The sequence below is a fragment of the Capricornis sumatraensis genome, chromosome 17 (assembly GCF_032405125.1).
Source record: "Capricornis sumatraensis isolate serow.1 chromosome 17, serow.2, whole genome shotgun sequence".
NCBI classification, from domain to species: domain Eukaryota; kingdom Metazoa; phylum Chordata; class Mammalia; order Artiodactyla; family Bovidae; genus Capricornis; species Capricornis sumatraensis.
In genome coordinates this window covers 70222326-70239264 of record NC_091085.1, presented here as the reverse complement: position 1 = coordinate 70239264, position 16939 = coordinate 70222326, and the positions used below count along the sequence as shown (strand labels likewise).

At 55.2% G+C, this 16939-nt stretch overlaps 1 protein-coding gene across 1 annotated transcript in view; it reads right to left on the bottom strand.

Moving 5' to 3' along the window:
* Positions 1-16939, bottom strand: part of TRPV4 (transient receptor potential cation channel subfamily V member 4) — a 37790-nt gene that overhangs the window by 10201 nt on the left and 10650 nt on the right. Inside the window, exons 2-7 of the mRNA XM_068989694.1 lie at positions 11115-11532; positions 7846-8018; positions 2984-3136; positions 2195-2335; positions 1244-1542; positions 258-437 (exon numbers count right to left, since the gene is read on the bottom strand). Of these exons, the coding sequence (XP_068845795.1) occupies positions 258-437; positions 1244-1542; positions 2195-2335; positions 2984-3136; positions 7846-8018; positions 11115-11500 (1332 nt within the window). The 5' untranslated portion in view covers positions 11501-11532. The remainder of the gene's footprint in view (positions 1-257; positions 438-1243; positions 1543-2194; positions 2336-2983; positions 3137-7845; positions 8019-11114; positions 11533-16939) is intronic.

Here is a 16939-nt window from a genome sequence, read left to right as displayed (position 1 = left end):
CAACCCAATGGGAAATGCTCTATTTTTATCTGCATGGTACCAAAGAGGAAGCTGGGACTCAGAGAGATTGGGGAGTTTGTCCTGAGTCACACAGCATGTCAGTTACAGCGCCAGGCTCCTAAACCAGTCCTGCGTGCCCCTGAAGTCTGACACTTACAATCCTGCCATTCCCTCCCCGTGCCAGATGCCATTCTGGGCACTCAGTTGGCCTCTTCTATTGCACCCAGTCCACAGGGCCCCTCCTGCCCTGCGCCCACCTCGATCTTGCTGTTGTACACCAGGATCTCCAGCACGGAGGTCTCCTCCCCACACGTGTCCAGGGAGGAGAGGTCATAGAGCGAGGAGTACACCGGCCCATAGGCCCAGTCCTTGAACTTGCGCGACAGGTGCCTGGTGTCCTCATCTGTCACCTCCCGACGGATGATGTGTTGGAAGATCTGTGTGGGAGGAGGAGGATCAGGGGGTTTTGCGGGGGTGTGGGCAGGGGTACTGCTGCTGGGCCACTCACATGGGAGGGACTCCAGCAAATAGCACCTCCCCAGAGAGCAGGATGGGCTAGGGAAAACATTTACCTGCTGGACGCTTTCCTCACATCACCTGGTTTAATTCTTGCCCTTACCATCCTGTTTGACAGATGAGCTAATAGCATGCATGCTAAGTTGCTTCAGTGGTTTCCAACTCTTTGTGACCCCACGGGCTGTAGCCCGCCAGGCTCCACTGTCCATGGGATTCTCCAGACAAGAATACTGGAGTGGGTTACCATTTCCTGCTCCAGGAGATCTTCCTGACCCAGGGATTGAACTCGTGTCTCCTGCACCGCAGGTGATTCTTTACCACCGAGTGATTGGGGAAGCCCCCATGAGGAAACAGAGGTTCAGAGACAAAGAAGATGTTCCCTGAGGCCACACAGCAGGTTAGGGGCTGGGCCAGAACCCCGGCCATGGAGGGCAGAGGGGTACTGCAGGGCTACAGCTCTGGGGCGCAGCTCTCTGTCAGTGGCGTGCCCTGGCTGGTGGGAGTGGGGCGGTGAGCATCCAGCGGGGTGGGATGAGCAGAGAGGCTCTGGGATGAAGTTGAACAGCCTTGCTGGACAATAGGGAGCCACAGCAAGTTCTTGAGCTAGCACATCTGTACTCTGGGGTGGGCAGGATGGGAGGTGAATGTGCGCATTAATAACACGCGCCAGCAGCAGCCTCCCCTGCGCGCGTGCGTGTGTGTACAGTGACCCCAGCCCCACACTCACCCCAATCTTGCCCGTCTTGGCGGCCATCATGAGGGGCGAGAGGCCGTCGTTGTTGAGCACGGCCTCCAGGTTGCTGTCAGGGAAGAGGCGGGCACACTTGAGCAGCAGCAGGTCGTACATCTTGGTGACGAACTTGGTGTTCTCCCGGGTGTTGTCGGCGATGGCCACCAGCGCGTGCAGCACCGTGTTGCCGCGGGAGTCCTGGCGCCGCATGTCCGCCTTCTTGTGCGGGTTCTCCGTCAGGTAGTTGACGATGTGGGGCTGGTTGGTGCAGGCAGCCAGCGACAGGGGCAGCTCCCCTGCGGGGCAGGCGGTCGAGGGGCCGGCTCAGTGACGGGGCCCCACCCCGGGGAGATGCCGTGACGATGGACACAGCGCCCATGGCCAGTGTGAACAAGCCCTGGCCGACTGCAACTGTCTGGGGGCGATGTCCCCGGGGAGACGGACATGGCTATTTGAGGTATGGCCACGCGACTTGGAGGCTGTGAGGGACTCTTTGAGGAACTTTGTCTCTGAACCCCTAATAACGTGTCTAAGCGGGGGTGAAATTTAAAATCTTTCATGGGTCCAACTGGGCCATGGTAGTGATGCCATTTGGACCCTGCATCTGACCATCAGTGCCAGCTTAAGTCAGACCAGAGGATGAGGGTGATAAGGTCTGTGTGGGGGGGAGAGGACAGCCCACCACAGCCCTCTGATCCCATCACGATGCCTGCTGCACAGACAGGACAGCTGAGGCTCAAGCAAGCGAGGTGATGCTCCCTTCCTCAAAGGTGAGACCTCAGTGACCAAGACCAACGAGGTGGCCTGTGCCCTGGGCTCCGTCTGGGCCTGTGGTCAGTGCAGCCCTGGTGTCTCAGGAGGTGTCAGGACTGCCAGCACCACCGGGTACCCCCCGTGGCCCCCAGCTTCAGCCCCATGTACCCCAGCCCCCACCAGGCCCCTCCTCACCGAAGTAGAAGTAGCCACCCTCGTCCTTGGGCTGGAAGAAGCGGCCTCGTGCCTGGGCATGGACGTCAGCTCCTTGGGCCACCAGCAGCTCCACGTAGTGTTTGCAGCGGCGTTCAATGGCGATGTGCAGGGCGGTCTGGCCTGGGAGGGAGTGGGGGACAGTCATCGGGGGGCAGGGGGAGCGCACAGCCCTGACCAGGTGGAGACCCACCCCAGTGCTGCGTCACACCCACAAGAGTTTGGGCTCACGGGATATCTGACTTGGAGGACCCCAGATGCGGGGACTCTGCAGACTCGTAAGAGCCTTTCATGCCAGAGGAAACAAGGGCATCGTGGTCTCACAGGGTTTGGGACGCAAAATTCACAGCCTCTGAATCTGACATTCAGGAATCCGAAACGTCGAGGTGAATTCATGGATCTCAGAATTTAGACCCAGAGAGCTGGGCCTGGTGACACCTCTGCCTTTTCGAGCTGTTGGCTCACAGGACCATTGTCACAGAGCCTCAGAGTCTCCAAAACCAGAGCATCTTGGGTCCGGGTTTCCAGGTTCACAGCACCTTTGGCTCATTGCATGTGAGAACATCGGAACCTTCGATTCTGACACCCAGAATTTAAAAGTCGGAAGGGGCAGTTATTGTTGTTCTTCAGTCCGTTCCTCATTCATTCCACAGCTGGTTCCAGGACATGCTGGCACTCGCGGCCCAGGCTGAAATGAGGTGTTGCTGGGGGGTGGGGAGGGGTTGGACAAGTGAAGAGGGAGCCCCCCTCCCGCCCAGCCCGGGGCCCCACCTCGGTAGTAGATGTCCCGGAAGGGCGAGTTGATGAATTCCCGCATGTTGCCCGTGCGCTCGGCGATGTCCAGGAGCACGGGGATGGTGTCGTTGCGGCCGTTGCTCAGATTCAGCAGGGCCTTGGGCAGGCAGGTCTTCCCGGTGGACGGCTCTGCGGGGAGACACGTGCAACAAGAGGAGGGCTCGGCCCGAGGCCCAAACTGCTGGGCAGCAGGGGACAGGGCACTGGGCAGGGAGCCAGAGGTCCTGACCGTGTTCTGCTTTCTGAGCCTGGCCCCTATCTGCTCTCTGACCCCACCCCAGGGTACTGAGAAGGTCAAAGAAAACTCAGAGGAGCAGAAGTTCTTTAAAACATGGAAAGCTGCAGCCTATAGAGAGATGGTACTTACCAAAGCATATTTGGAAGGACTTTTTAAAAAGTATATATTAATATATTTATTTGTCTGCATTGGTTTATTTGCAGCAAGCAGGATCTAGTTTCCTGACCAAGGATTAAACCCAGGCCCCCTTCTTTGGAAGGCAAAGTCTTAACCACTGGACCACCAGGGAAGTCCCTGGAGGGGACTTTTAAAAAATCAGATAAAAAGGGGGAATGCTGAGTTAATCAAAGCCAATCGCCACCATGTCTTCACTACAGGACTTCTCAGAGCCTTTAATCTGCTCATGAGGACTGTTGCTGCTGCTGCTGCTGCTGCTGCTAAGTCGCTTCAGTCGTGTCCAACTCTGTGTGACCCCATAGATGGCGGCCCACCAGGCTCCCCCGTCCCTGGGATTCTCCAGGCAAGAACGCTGGAGTGGGTTGCCATTTCCCTCTCCAATGCATGAAAATGAAAAGTGAAAGTGAGGTCGCTCAGTCACAGACCCAGGAGGCAGCCTTTGCTTGAACACAGATCCTTTAACCATGAAGCGGGTGCAGTAGCGCCCCTAGAGGGGAGCAGAGGGAGTGCAGCGTTTCCCGAAGTGGGGGCTGTGAGCCATAATAGACAGGAAACTATCTTAGGGGATTTGGGGGCTCCTGCAGAGGCAGCAATGGCAACCCGCTCCAGTACTTTTGCCTGGAAAATCCCATGGACAGAGGAGCCTGGTAGGCTGCAGTCCATGGGGTCGCTACCAGTCGGACACGACTGACCCACTTCACTTTCACTTTCATGCATTGGAGAAGGAAATGGCAACTCACTCCAGTGTTTTTGCCTGGAGAATCCCAGGGACGGGAGAGCCTGGTGGGCTGCCATCTATGGGGTCGCACAGAGTCGGACACAACTGAAGCGACTTAGCAGCAGCAGCAGAGGCAGCAATAAAAACAGCAAAAGCCCAAGTGTGCAAGGTGTCAGCCCCTTGTCAAATCTCTCCCGTGAAGTCAGTCTCCGTTTGGTACTAAGGGATCTTTAACACCTCCCCCTAATGCTTACTAATGTCCCTTTGCAATTTTCTTTCCCTTGTATTAATTTTTATGGTGATGTGAGTGGATTTATACCTTTAAAAGAAAGAGTCAATGACAAGAGAACTGGCTTTTAACCAGGCACGGGGCAACACAGCCCGGTGCAGGAAAGGGCCCAGGAATGGGACAGGGAGCAGGAGAGGCAGGGGAGCGCTGAGGGGCTCGCTCTGGAGCCAGGATCCCTGGGGCTCACATCAGGCTTTGCTCCCCATTTCTGATTTGTGTGTGACCTTTTTCCCACTTCCATTTCCTGTCTAACTACATTGAGCCTATAAAGGGAAATCATAGGCTAACAGATAGCTGTTGATGAGCCCAGCACCAGGTAGACAGGCATTCTCAATAAGTCATACTGTTGCAGTTATTATTCTACCAGAAATGCTTTCAAGACTCTCCTTAGATACCTGGAATCAGTGGAGAGAACGGGAAAAACCCGTGGACGCAGAGAGACCTGAATTCCAGTCCCACTGCCCCAGGAGTGAAGTTGCTCAGACAAACCTCATTCTGGCTATTTCTTGCTACATCCCTGGCGCCCAGCCCAGTGTCGATGGCAGGTAACTATGTACTGAATAATAACAGCCTTCAGCTTTCCATCTGCATAAGGTGCGGGGCGTGGGGCGGCGAATGCTGGCTGAGGCCCCTGGGGAGTCTGCTCAGACTCACGAGCCTGGAGGTGGATCAGTCCTGTTTCCGAACTGACAGGGAATTAGAAAATTAAAACGGTCGCAACTCTCCATGCTGACCTCATCATCTTTCGTTCCCCGGACCCCAACCCGGTCTGCACGTGTCCCCTTCTTAGACACTGATGTCCCTAGCCAGCCAAAACCTGTTACTCGTCTCCATCCTACCTCTTGTGCACACCCTCTCCCCCAGCGAGTCCCCACCAGTTTTACCTGTTTCTCCAAGCCCTCCACCACTCTCCACCTCCATTGCCACCAATCCAGCCCAGCCAGCATCTCTCTCACATGCCCAGAACACCTGCCTGGTTTCCTCTGAACATCCTTGAATCCTGGACAGCCTCTCTGGACATCCTTGAATCCACTTTCCACATAGCAACTGAGTTCAACTCTGGTTATGGTCAGCCACAGGGCCTTTGCACATGCTGCTTTTTTAACCTTCTCTCTAATCCTTCCCCCACCTGTTTTAACTTGGTTAACTCTAGTTCATTCAGACTCAGCTCAAGTGTCACCTCCTCCCAGAAGCTCTCCCAGATTTTCCTGATCAACTCAAATCCTCCAACACAGCTTCTTTGTGGACACACAGTTACAGGTTGTAATTGTTTATTTGTTTCTGTGATTGCTTAATCAATGTCAGTCTCACCCCTGAGACTGAGAGAAACTTGAGGTCAAGTCTGCTTTGTTCATCATCTTTTGCCCCAGGCCAGTACCGGACCTGACGCTTGGTAGGGGCCCAATAACCACTTGTTGAGTAAATACACATTCCGTGAAGGGGCATGCTGTGCTCTGCAAGGAATTCCAAACCACAAGGGCTCAAGTGGTTTATGTAGGATGTGGGACCACACCGTTGGTCTGGACTGTAGCAGGGTACGGGGCTGCCAACCTGGGTCCTGGGATACGAAGCCAAGAACAGGGCTCAGCCAGAAATCAGGCTTGGTTGCAGTCACAGGACTCCACCACCAGGTGGCGAAGTGGCTTTGCCCACTGGGGAGGCTGGAGCCAGGGGCCCTAAATAAACTGTTCTGTTGGAGGTTGTCAAACTTTTGAGGGGGTGGTCACTGACTCCCCTAATGAGCTCACGAACCTCTGGCTAGAAGAACATGCAGGGGTGGAGCCAGTGTTTGAGGAGCTTGAGACATGCAATTTGGGGATCCTGTTTCTGAACATGAACACACAACTACCAATTCCAAGTTAGGTCCACGGATGTATTGGGGGCCAGGGCAAGAGAGGATCCTGAAGCCTAAGCAGTGGGCCTCACCGTAGATCCCCCTCTACACCTGCCTTATTCGATACAATGGCAGGAACCTCCCCCCGGCTGGCCTTAGAGCCCCCCACCCAGGCTCACGCAGACCCACTCGCCTGAACTCAGCCTGCGCTCAGAGACCCAGTCCTGAACTCAGGAAAAACCAGAAGTCTTGGCAAGTCCAGCCTGGCGCTGCTCTGCCCACCAAAGGCAAAGCACCACGATTTCTGTTTCACAGGGGCTCCCTCCACCCCAAAGCTCCCCACTTTTGCCTGGTGAACTTGGGGGGCTAGGTGGGGCTGTTTGGCCAGGGCTTATATGTGGTTTATGTCCAAATGAGCTCGGCAGCATCACGGAGACCTTCTGAGGGGAGAGGGGGACCCCATCCCCCCACAACTCTAAGCTCATGCCCCAAACAAGGCCAGACTCTCTGCGCCCTGGCCGGGCACCATAAATGAACGCTTTTGGTAAGTCCGGAAATTCTCTTCTGATGGACACAGTGGTACAGCAGAGTATCATTTTGGCTTCAGAGAGTCTGGCTGGTAAAGGTGTACGTGAAAGATACACTGCAGACCCGGTCAGTCTATTTAGGCGCTTCATTTGCTTGAAATACCTAAAGTCTCCAAATACCTGATCTCCCTGGAGCTTCGTCAGCCCTGTTACTGTGGCCGGCCCACCTGAGACAGGCCTTCCTTCCTGGCAGGTGCCACAATTCTCGACATTTTATATTGATTTGTGGGGTCACTTGGCCAGTTAATGACAGCTCACCTGGTACCTGGCACACAGTACGTGGCTGACTTGGGTGGAGGGGTTCACAGGCTCCCCTCCCCGATGTGCAGAGAGGCCGGGGCAGCGGAGGGAGCCAGTGCCCTGGGGCGGATGTTTGAGCCTGGACGAGGCTGGAGGGAGCTGTCTGGGCTACGTCCCAGGGCAGTGGTGACTGGGCTCCAGTCTACAGTGGGGAGCCAGAAAACTGGGCAGGGGCAGGGCTCGGACCTGGAGAGCAGAAGAGGAATGACCTGCGACCCCCTCCAGAGCTCCCCAGACAGGACAGGGGCTTCTGGGACCCTGGCTGCCTTGTGCTCGGCACTATGGGATTCTCTGGCCACAGAGGCCAGGGCTACGCTGTGATTATTCCCCAGGGTACAGATGAGGAAACAGGCTCAGAGAGGCCAAGGATCCCTTAAGTGGTAGAGGTGGGATCTAAGCCCAGGTGTGTAGACTCTGGGCTTCCCTGGTGGCTCAGATGGTAAAGAAACAGCCTATAATGTGACCTTGCTTACCTGTGACACTTTCCATAAACAAAGGCTGAATGAAGAAAGGCAGCCAAGGCCCAGAGAGGTTAAGTAATATGGGAAAGGACACACAGGACTAGACTCCCTGTCCAGTGCTCCTCCTGGCTAGTGCAGCCCACTGACCCAAGAGAAGATGCTGACGGGAAAGGGGGCCCCTGATGCCATCCCCCAAACCCCAGCTGGCCCGCCTGCCATTCTTGGGTGGCTCACCCCGGAACTCCTCATCCGTGAGGCGCTTCTTGTGGGTCAGCAAGAAGGTGAGCAGCCCATCCAGGTCAGCGGTGGAGCCCCGGGACACGATGTCAAAGAGGATAGGCCGGTTGAAGACTTTGAGGATAGGAGGCGGCTGGGGTGCAGGAGCTTTGGGGCTCTGTGGCTGCTTCCTGAAGGGGGAGGAAGCGGGGTGATAGGAGGGCTCATCCCCTGCCCACCCTCATGGTCTCCAGCCTTAGAGGGCGGAGGATTGTAGGGGAGGGCAGCTGGAGCCCTAGGGAGGGGCCAGGCTGAGAGGGGAGAGACATCTGGAGACACAGAGGAATGTTTTACCCCAATACTCTACCTAGCACCTACTGTGTGCTGGGTGGAGACAGACAGAAGCTTACAAGGTCCCCATCCATCTATCTATCTACCTATCCATCCATCCACCCACCCATTCATATATCCAACCATCCACCCATTCACTCACCCATCCATCTACCTATTCAGCCACTACCCACACTCCCACCCCTCTACCCATCCATTCACCCATCCATCCACCCCCCCACCCACCCACCCATCCAATCTTCCATCCCTCCACCCACCCACCCATTCACCCACCCATCCACCCATCCATCCATCTATTTGTCATTTATTAAGTGCTTAATTAGCCAGAGACTGGAAGAGACAAAGATACTAAGGACAGAAAGGAGGAACACCAGACTAAAGGATAAAGCAACTCTATCATTTATTCAAATCATTCACTGCTTGATTTATTCATTCAACAAACATTTGAGACAAATGAGGCCGTGCACGTAGATGCTTAGTTCAAGGCCCCACCACAGTCAACACTGGTAAACGTTAGCTGCTGTTCCTGTTATTATTTAGTGCTACTGAGTGTCCGGAGCCTGTATGTGCGGAAGAAACGCTGAGCTGCAGAGGTGGGTGGAGAAAGAATAAGGTGGGAAGGGCTGGGGGAGGAGAAGTGATGGAGAAGGAAAGAAGGGAAAAAACAGACAGTCAATCAGCCATTCTATAAGCATTCACTGGGCACCTACTGTGCGCTAGGTTTTGAGAGACAAAGAGCTGGCGCAGAGCTAGGCCAGGGGCACCAAGGGCAGGGACACTCTGTCGCGTCCTCACCCACCCAGTGCCCAGCACACACAGGGGCAGGAGGAGGCTGTGAATGAAGACAGGACGGACAGGAGAGGAAGAGTGTGTGAACGGGAGAGTGGAGGGGGGCAGAGAGGGAGCCAGACAGGAGGCGGGGCCCAGGGCTGAGCGGTCACCGAGCTGTTCCTGGGCCCAGACCTTGCCCCCCAGGACGGGGCCTCCAGCAACGGGGCGCCAGGGAAGGGAAAAGAGGTGCTTCTGGACATTGGGGTGGGGGGCACACAGGCTAGGGCAGCCCGCATTTCATCTGCTCCTGAGACCCTCACCCCGCCCCCATCCTCATTGAGGCAGCCTTCGCAGTCTCTGAAGACCTCAAGTGCTCAAACGCATCCCCCTCCAACTCCTCTGCAGCCCCTCCAAAGCCATCAGCCCTAGCTGTCTGAGGTAGTGGTGGGGATGAGGGCCTGAAGGAGGGGGAAAGGGAGATGAAGAGCCCACCAGCGTGTAATGCAACCTTCCAAAGAGATCGGGCACCGGGACACCTGACTCTGCTGGGCTTGTCTCCACTTCTGAGTGGAGCTTACAAAGTTCATCCTGCAGCTTGCAGACTGCGTTCCGTGCAGACCTCAAGCTTCTCCAGCCTCCACCTGGAATGTTGTTCAGTCACTCAGTCATGACTGACTCTGCGACCCCATGGACTGCAGCATGCCAGGCTTCCCTGTCCTTTACCATCTCCCGGGGTTTGCTCAAACTCATGTCCATTGAGTCTATGAGATCCAACCATCTCATTCTCTGTAATCCCCTTCTCCTCCCACCCTCAGTCTTTCCCAGAATCAGGAGCTTTTCCAGTGAATCTCCTATGTGGCTCTCCTTTCTCACTCCTTAGCCAGCTCCTCCAGGAAGTCCACCTGGATTATGTTTCCTGTATCAGCTCCCTCTCTCACCTCAGCACCTCCCCCAGAGTGAACTATTTCTTTTTTTTTTTTTTTCAGTTCTACCAGTTTCTTGCTTCCAGCCCATCTCCCTCCACCCTCCTCATGCATGCAGCCTCAGTCACGTGACCCCATGGACTGCAGCCCGCCAGGCTCCTCCGTCCATGGACTTTTCCAGGCAAGAATACTGGAGTGGGTTGCCATTTCCTTCTCCCAGAGTGAACTATTTCTTTCTTTCTTTCTTTTTTGACCAAGCAGCATGCGTGATCTCCCCTGAGCAGGGACTGAACCCATACTCCCTTCATTGGGAGCATGGAGTCTTAACCACTGGACCATCAGATGAGTCCAAAGTGAACTGTCTACTCACCTGCTTATTAAGTGTTCTGCCCTCCAAACTGAAAGTGCCAGTGACAGCTACTCAGTATCTAAGCTAAGCAGGGGCAGCATCTGGCCTGGCTCATTCCTGGAGCCCCAGGGCCAACCCCTCCCCTATCCTGGCATGTGGTGGGTGGTCCACAAACCTTCACTGAACAAACTGGTGACTCGGTAAATAAACAAAGGAGACAGGCAGCTTCTGACCAAGCAGGGGCTGAGAAGGTGGCTGAGCTTCATCCAAGGGCGTAAATGAGTCTGTGATCAGCATCGGGGGATAGAAGGACATACGCAGACTTCAAGACTCCTCTAGACACACACAGAGGCCTGAGAGGGGTCTAATGGGTTTTCATGCAGAGATGGCTAGACAGAGATGGCAGAGGAATAGATGGGTCGATAGGTATCTGAATGAGTGATGATGGAGGATAAACTGGACAAGCGGATGGACAGGTGGAAAGGCAGGTAGCTGATAAGAGAGAAAGAGAGAAGGAAAGAGAAATAACGAAAGAGAGATATGGAAATGGAATAAATGAATGAATGATGGGTAGTTTAATAGCTGACTGGCTGGATGAATAGAAACGGTGAGTAGACAGAAGAAGGGATGGCTGTTTGGGGAATAAACAGTGGACAAACGGAAAGCTGGTCGTATGAGAGGATGCCTAGATGATGGATAGACGGGCAGACAGATACTTGAGGGAGTAGATGACGGACAGGTGGACGGGTAGATGGATGGACTGGACGGCTAGGTGGAAAGACAGGTAGCTGGATGAATGAGTGAGTAGAGGATGGGTGGGTGGGTTGACGGATGGGTGGACGGGCGAATTCAATACAGAGGAGACCCCTGGTCAGGCAGCCAGCAATACTCACTCTATGACCTTCCTCCTCCACCGCTTGTTGTCACTGGGGTGGTGACGATAGGTGCCGTAGTCAAAGAGCGAGTCCATGGGCGCCTTCTTGGGCCCGGGCACCACTGAGGACTCGTACAGGGTGGACTCCAGCAGGTCGATGGGGTTGGGCACCCCCTTGCGGAAGGCGCCCTGGAACTTCATGCGCAGGTTTGGTCGCCCGTCGCCTGGGCCGGTGGAGCGACCACCATCAGCCGGGGAGGGCGACGGGGAGCCGTCTTCCCCCTCGAACAGGTTGGCCAGCGACGACAGGGGGAAGGCCTCCCCGCCGGGGGGCCCACTCTCATCCCCAGGGGACTCGGCCGCCTCCCCTGGAGCCCCGCGGGGGCCTTCGCCCGGATCCGCCATGCTGCCCTGGGGACCCGTCCACACAGCTTGGCCTGCAAGGGAATGGGAGGGGCGTCAGGCCGGCTCCAGGAAGCCCCCCTCCCATGTGGGCAAACAGCACCGCTGCCAGCTGCTTCAAAGCCACCCTTGTAATGACAGGGGTGCAGCGTGGCCACTCCCAGATGTGGTTGGCCGCCAGCCCCCGGCAGGAGCTGCAACAGGAGCCCCATTCAGGGATCTGGAAACACAAGTCCGCCTCGCGTCCAGCTACCCTGGACATCAGCTGGAGACGGAAGGGCCTCAGAATCACACCAGGTCCCCAAACATAGAGCCTGGGGCTTACTCCTGGCCAACCAAACCAGCTTTGGAGCACCCAGAGCAGGGTTTGAATCCAAGTTCCACATTTAGCCACCATATGACAGGAAAACCGATGGTTCACAGCCTCGGTTTCCTCATCTGTGAAATGGGGACGAAGAAGAGCACATGCGATCCAGTGGCCTGTGCTGTGCCTGCCACACAGAAAGCATCTACTAAAACATTACCTTCGAATGCATGCTGCAGGCACACTAGGTGCTCAGCAAATACACATGAACTCATTGTGGGAGTGAGTGTGAACTCATCTCTCATTGTGGGAGTCAGTCACCCTCAACTTCCCAGAGCCATCATTATGACCCCATTTCACAGAACGGGAAACTGAGGTTCTGAGGGTTTAGTTAGCCGTGCCCAAACTCTGCTCCCCAGTGCCAAGCGCTGACTCCTTCCCTCCCTCTTTGCCCGGTTAGCTCCTGCCCACCTGTGTTCCCAGCTTGTGCCGCTTTCTCTGGGAAGCACCCCCGACCATTTGTTCGTGGGATTCGTTAATCCTGGGGTTGTGAGTACCAGAGGGCAGGGAAGGCCTCTGCCTTGTCCACACATGCACCCCTGCACCTTGAGGGGTGCCACATGGACACACGACCTGATGACAATGGTGTTATTTAGTCTTATTTGTCAGGTGAGGAAAATGGAACTTGAAGAGGGCCAGTCACACGGCTTGTAAGGAGAAGCGCTGGACTTGAACCTAGGTCTCTCTGGCTCCCAGGCCCAATGTTTAGCCAGGAGAAGAGCAAGGGAGGGACGAGGGCCTGCTGGCTGTCAGCCACCTGCCCTCTGCAGCATGCACAGGGCGGGCTGGACACCAAGGGCAAGTTCCCGGGAACTCCTCACATCCCACCCGGGCTGCAGAGAAATGTCTGAAAAGCTCTCTTTTCTACATCTCTCCCTCCATGCACATTAGCAGAAGAACAAATAAAGATTGGTCCCACCTTGTTTGTTTTGGGTTGCCAGGAGAGAAGGCAAGGGCCCTTGCAAGAGGCCTCTCTTGGCTGGCACAGCAGGGCACACAGAGGGTCAGAGCTCCTGCCTCGGATGGGTCCCACTCTGGGCACAAATGGGGAGGCAGAGCCTGGACTTTAGACTCTTCCAGGCCTGGGTTCTAATCCCAGCTAAGCTATTTCTGTGTAGCATGACCTTGAGAGAGTGTCCCAAGCCTCAGTCTCCTTATCTATAAAATGGGTACAATAGTAGCTTTCTCATACATTTGCAGGAAGAATTAAATGAAATTGGGCATGTCCAGTGTTGACCCTGGGATTAACCTGGGGGCTGTCGATGAGCACAATCAGAGAAGGAAGGAAGGGCTTGGTGCACAGGTGCTGAAATCGGTTTTACCCGGTTCCCCTCTGGGCCCTGGTTAATCAGCAGCTGTGAGATCTCGGGCAAATTGCTTCCTCTCTCTGGCCCTCAGCTCTCCACCTGTAAAACCAGGGTAACCACAACACCTCCTAAAGCTTGGGAGATGCCAAGTGCCTTCAAGAATCTGAAGCACCCACTGGGTGCCAACACCTAATATGAATCAGGAGACATTAGTTCCAATCCACCTGCCAGGCGGGTAATGGAGACCCCCTAGGGGCTGCCCCGAGTCCCGGCTCTGTGACACAGGAATGGGGGTATGTTGAGGCAGGGAGGGCTGTCCACCGGGGTGCAGGCACTGAGGGGGAGATTAAACTTCCCTGGGCACAGTCCTGCTCACTTCAGTGGGGACCGCAGGGTCAGGGGAAGAGAAGGAGTTTAGGCACATACTTCTTAATTACCGCACCCCCTCCCAGGTCCCCATGGGGTTCCAGACACCCTCCACCCAAGGTGGGGGCCAGATGAGGCAGCCCCTCTAGCCCCCACCATGCCTGTACCCCCTCCTCTAAGAAATCTCAGCTCAGACAGCATCCAGTGTTTCTGGGGCTCCACAACAGGGGGTCTGGAGTCAGCCAGTCCCAGGTTCAAATCCCCGCTCAGTCACTCACTCACTCACTGCCAGCAACCTTGACAAGGCAAACAGGGATCAATGTCAGTGTATTAATTATGGTGACGTGATAATTATGAACTAAACCCCCATCATCACCGTGATCATGGGGCTCTTGGGGGCCCAAGTGCTTCACACACACACTTTCACGTGGTCCTCCCCGGAACCCTAGACCAGTGGTTCTCAGCCGGGGGCGCCTCGGCTCCCCAGGGACACTGGGCAATATCCAGAAACATGCTTGGCTGTCACACTGTGCAGAGGAGAGAGGGCTAATGGCATCTAGTGAGTCAAGGCCAGGGGTAGCGCCAGACACCCTACAAGGCATAGGACCATGCCCGCCACAAGGAACTACCCAGCCGGAAAACAGTGCTGAGGTTGAGAGACCTACCTCTGGAGGTAGGTAGGTACTGCTGTAATTCTCCTTTCACAGATGAGGAAAACTGAGGCTCTGAGAGGTTAAGTGACTTGCCTGAGGGCACACTGCAGGTGAGAGACAGAAAAAGTGAAAGTGGAAACTAAAAGTGTCAGTCGCTCAGTCTTGTCTGACTCTGTGACCCCATGGACTGTAGCCCGCCAGGCTCCTCTGTCCATGGAACTCTCCAGGCAAGAACACTGCAGTGGGTAGCCATCTACTTCTCCAAGGAAGTCCTCCCAACTCAAGGACTGAACCTGGATCTCCCGCATTGCAGGGCTTCCCCGGCAGCTCAGCTGGTAAAGAATCTGCCTGCAATGCAGGCGACCCCGGTGCGATTCCTGGGTCGGGAAGTTCCCCTGGAGAAGGGATAGGCTACCCACTCCAGTACTCTTGGGCTTCCCTAGTGGCTCAGAAGGAAATGGCAACCCACTCCAGTGTTCTTGCCTGGAGAATCCCAGGGACGGGGGAGCCTGGTGGGCTGCCGTCTATGGGGTCGCACAGAGTCAGACACGACTGAAGCAACTTAGTAGTAGTGGCTCAGATGGTAAAGAATCCGCCTGCAATGTGGGAGACCTGGGTTCGATCCCTGGGTTGGGAAGATCCCCTATAGGAGGGCATGGCAACCCACTGCAGTGTTCGCCAGTATTCTTGCCTGGAGAATCCCCATGGATAGAGGAGCCTGGAGGGCTACAAACCATGGGGGCGCAAAGAGTTGGACATGACTGAGCAGCTAAGCACAGCATAGCACTCCTGCATTGCAGGCAACTTCTTTACCGTCTGAGCCATCAGGGAAGCCCTTAGTGAAAAAACCAGGTCTCAAACCCAGGCAGTTGGTTGTGGAGGCTGGGCTACCCTAACCCCTCAGTTGACAGCATGGCCTGGGGGCCGGGTGCCACACCAAACCCTTAGAGTATCTTGTTCAAGGTGCACAACGGCCCCTTGAGAGGATTATTACCATCAGCCCATGCTAACCTCTCTGAGCCTCAGTTTCCCTGCATACAAAGTGAGGGTTGCAAAACAGCTTCTATCCTATAGGGCTGTTAATGGGGTGGTCAGGTGTCTCTTGGGCCCCTAATAAGCACCTGACAAATGTTTTTTTGTGTTTTTTTGGTCTATTTTCTGGACACACTGTGCAGCAAGCAGGATCTTAGTTCCCTGACCAGGGATCGAACCTCTGCCCACTGCAGTGGAAGCACCCAGTTAAGCATCTTAACCAGGGAGGCCCCTTGACAAATACTTGAATCATCACTGCCATTATGATACAATCCCAGCATACCCACCCTCCCCAGGTACACGCACGGGATGGTCCTACAGCTGTGCATTTACAGTCCTTATTAACATTCACCAAGTCCTCCCAGCCTCTCCCTCAGTTAATCCGCCGGGGCCTGGTGAGCAAAGTTGCAATGCTCCCATTTCACAGCTGAGAAAACTGGGGCCTCTGAGATGATGCCACACAGTGAGTGACCTTGAAGAACTGGACTCTGGGCTCCCAATCTTGGACTCCCTCCACAGTGCACAACCCAAGTGTGTACAGACACCAGTGTACATGTATGTGCCTGTTCACTAGCGGACACACACAGCCCGCTCTGTGGCAATCCTCTCCCCAAACACTGCCGTTCTCTGTGGTTGGGGATCGTGATCACTCCCTGTTCTCGTTTGCCCTGTAGGCTGTTATTACACATTCCAAATCCGTGCCAGACTAAGGGGAAGGAGGAGTGCTGGCTGGGAAGGGAGGCTGAGAGTCCTCCTGCCTCTCCCCTGCGTGTAAATATCGTGTATGTTTCCTCCTCTCTTCCCTCTGTGCTCATACACATGTGGGTGCCCACTGTGAGCCCCTGGGAATGCCTCTGCAGGGGGCAGGGCCCAGCTGGCACCAGGAGCGTATCGGGGGCTCAGCGAAGGACATCTACGCCAAGTGTGGACGTCCCCACAGGCTGTGTGACCACTGGATTCATTTAACGTGGCGGATTTCAAATGTTTTTAAGCATCCAAACCTATATACACACACACGCGCACACACACACACACACACACACACACACACACACACACAGAGGCTTCCCAGGTGTCCCAGATGGTAAAGAATCCACCTGCAAGGCAAGAGACCTGGGTTCAATCCCTGGGTTGGGAAGATCCCCTGGAGAAGAGAATGGCAACCCACTCCAGCATTCTTGCCTGGGAAATCCCATGGACAGAGGAGCTTGATGGGCTACCGTCCATGGGGTCACAAAGAGTTGAACCCAACTGAGTCACTAACACACACATGCACATCATAATATATACTAGGCGGTAGTCCACACACAGATAGTAATTGTGGCCAGATGGACGGGTCTGAATCCCAGGGCCCAAAGAACAGGGTTGGAAGCCATTCACCCGTGTATTTACTCAACAAATGTTTCCTGAGCATCTATCGTGTGCCAGGTCTTGGGGACACAGATGTGAACAAGACAAAGAACTCCTGCCCTCCTGGGGCTGACCTGGTGGGAAAACAGAGCAAATAGCCAGACAGAGCAAGAAGCTGAGGCATGTCTGGGGACAAGAGCTGGTTAGACAGGAAGGGCCTGGGAGCGGTGAATTCACGGGTGCAGGGCGAGGAGATCAGGAGACCAGGGCCCCCCAGGTCTTCCTCTCTGCCCGGGTCAGACCCCACGCTCTCCAGAAACATGGCAGAAGTTCAAGCATTTGGCTCAGATGGCCCTGGGGACTCAGTCAG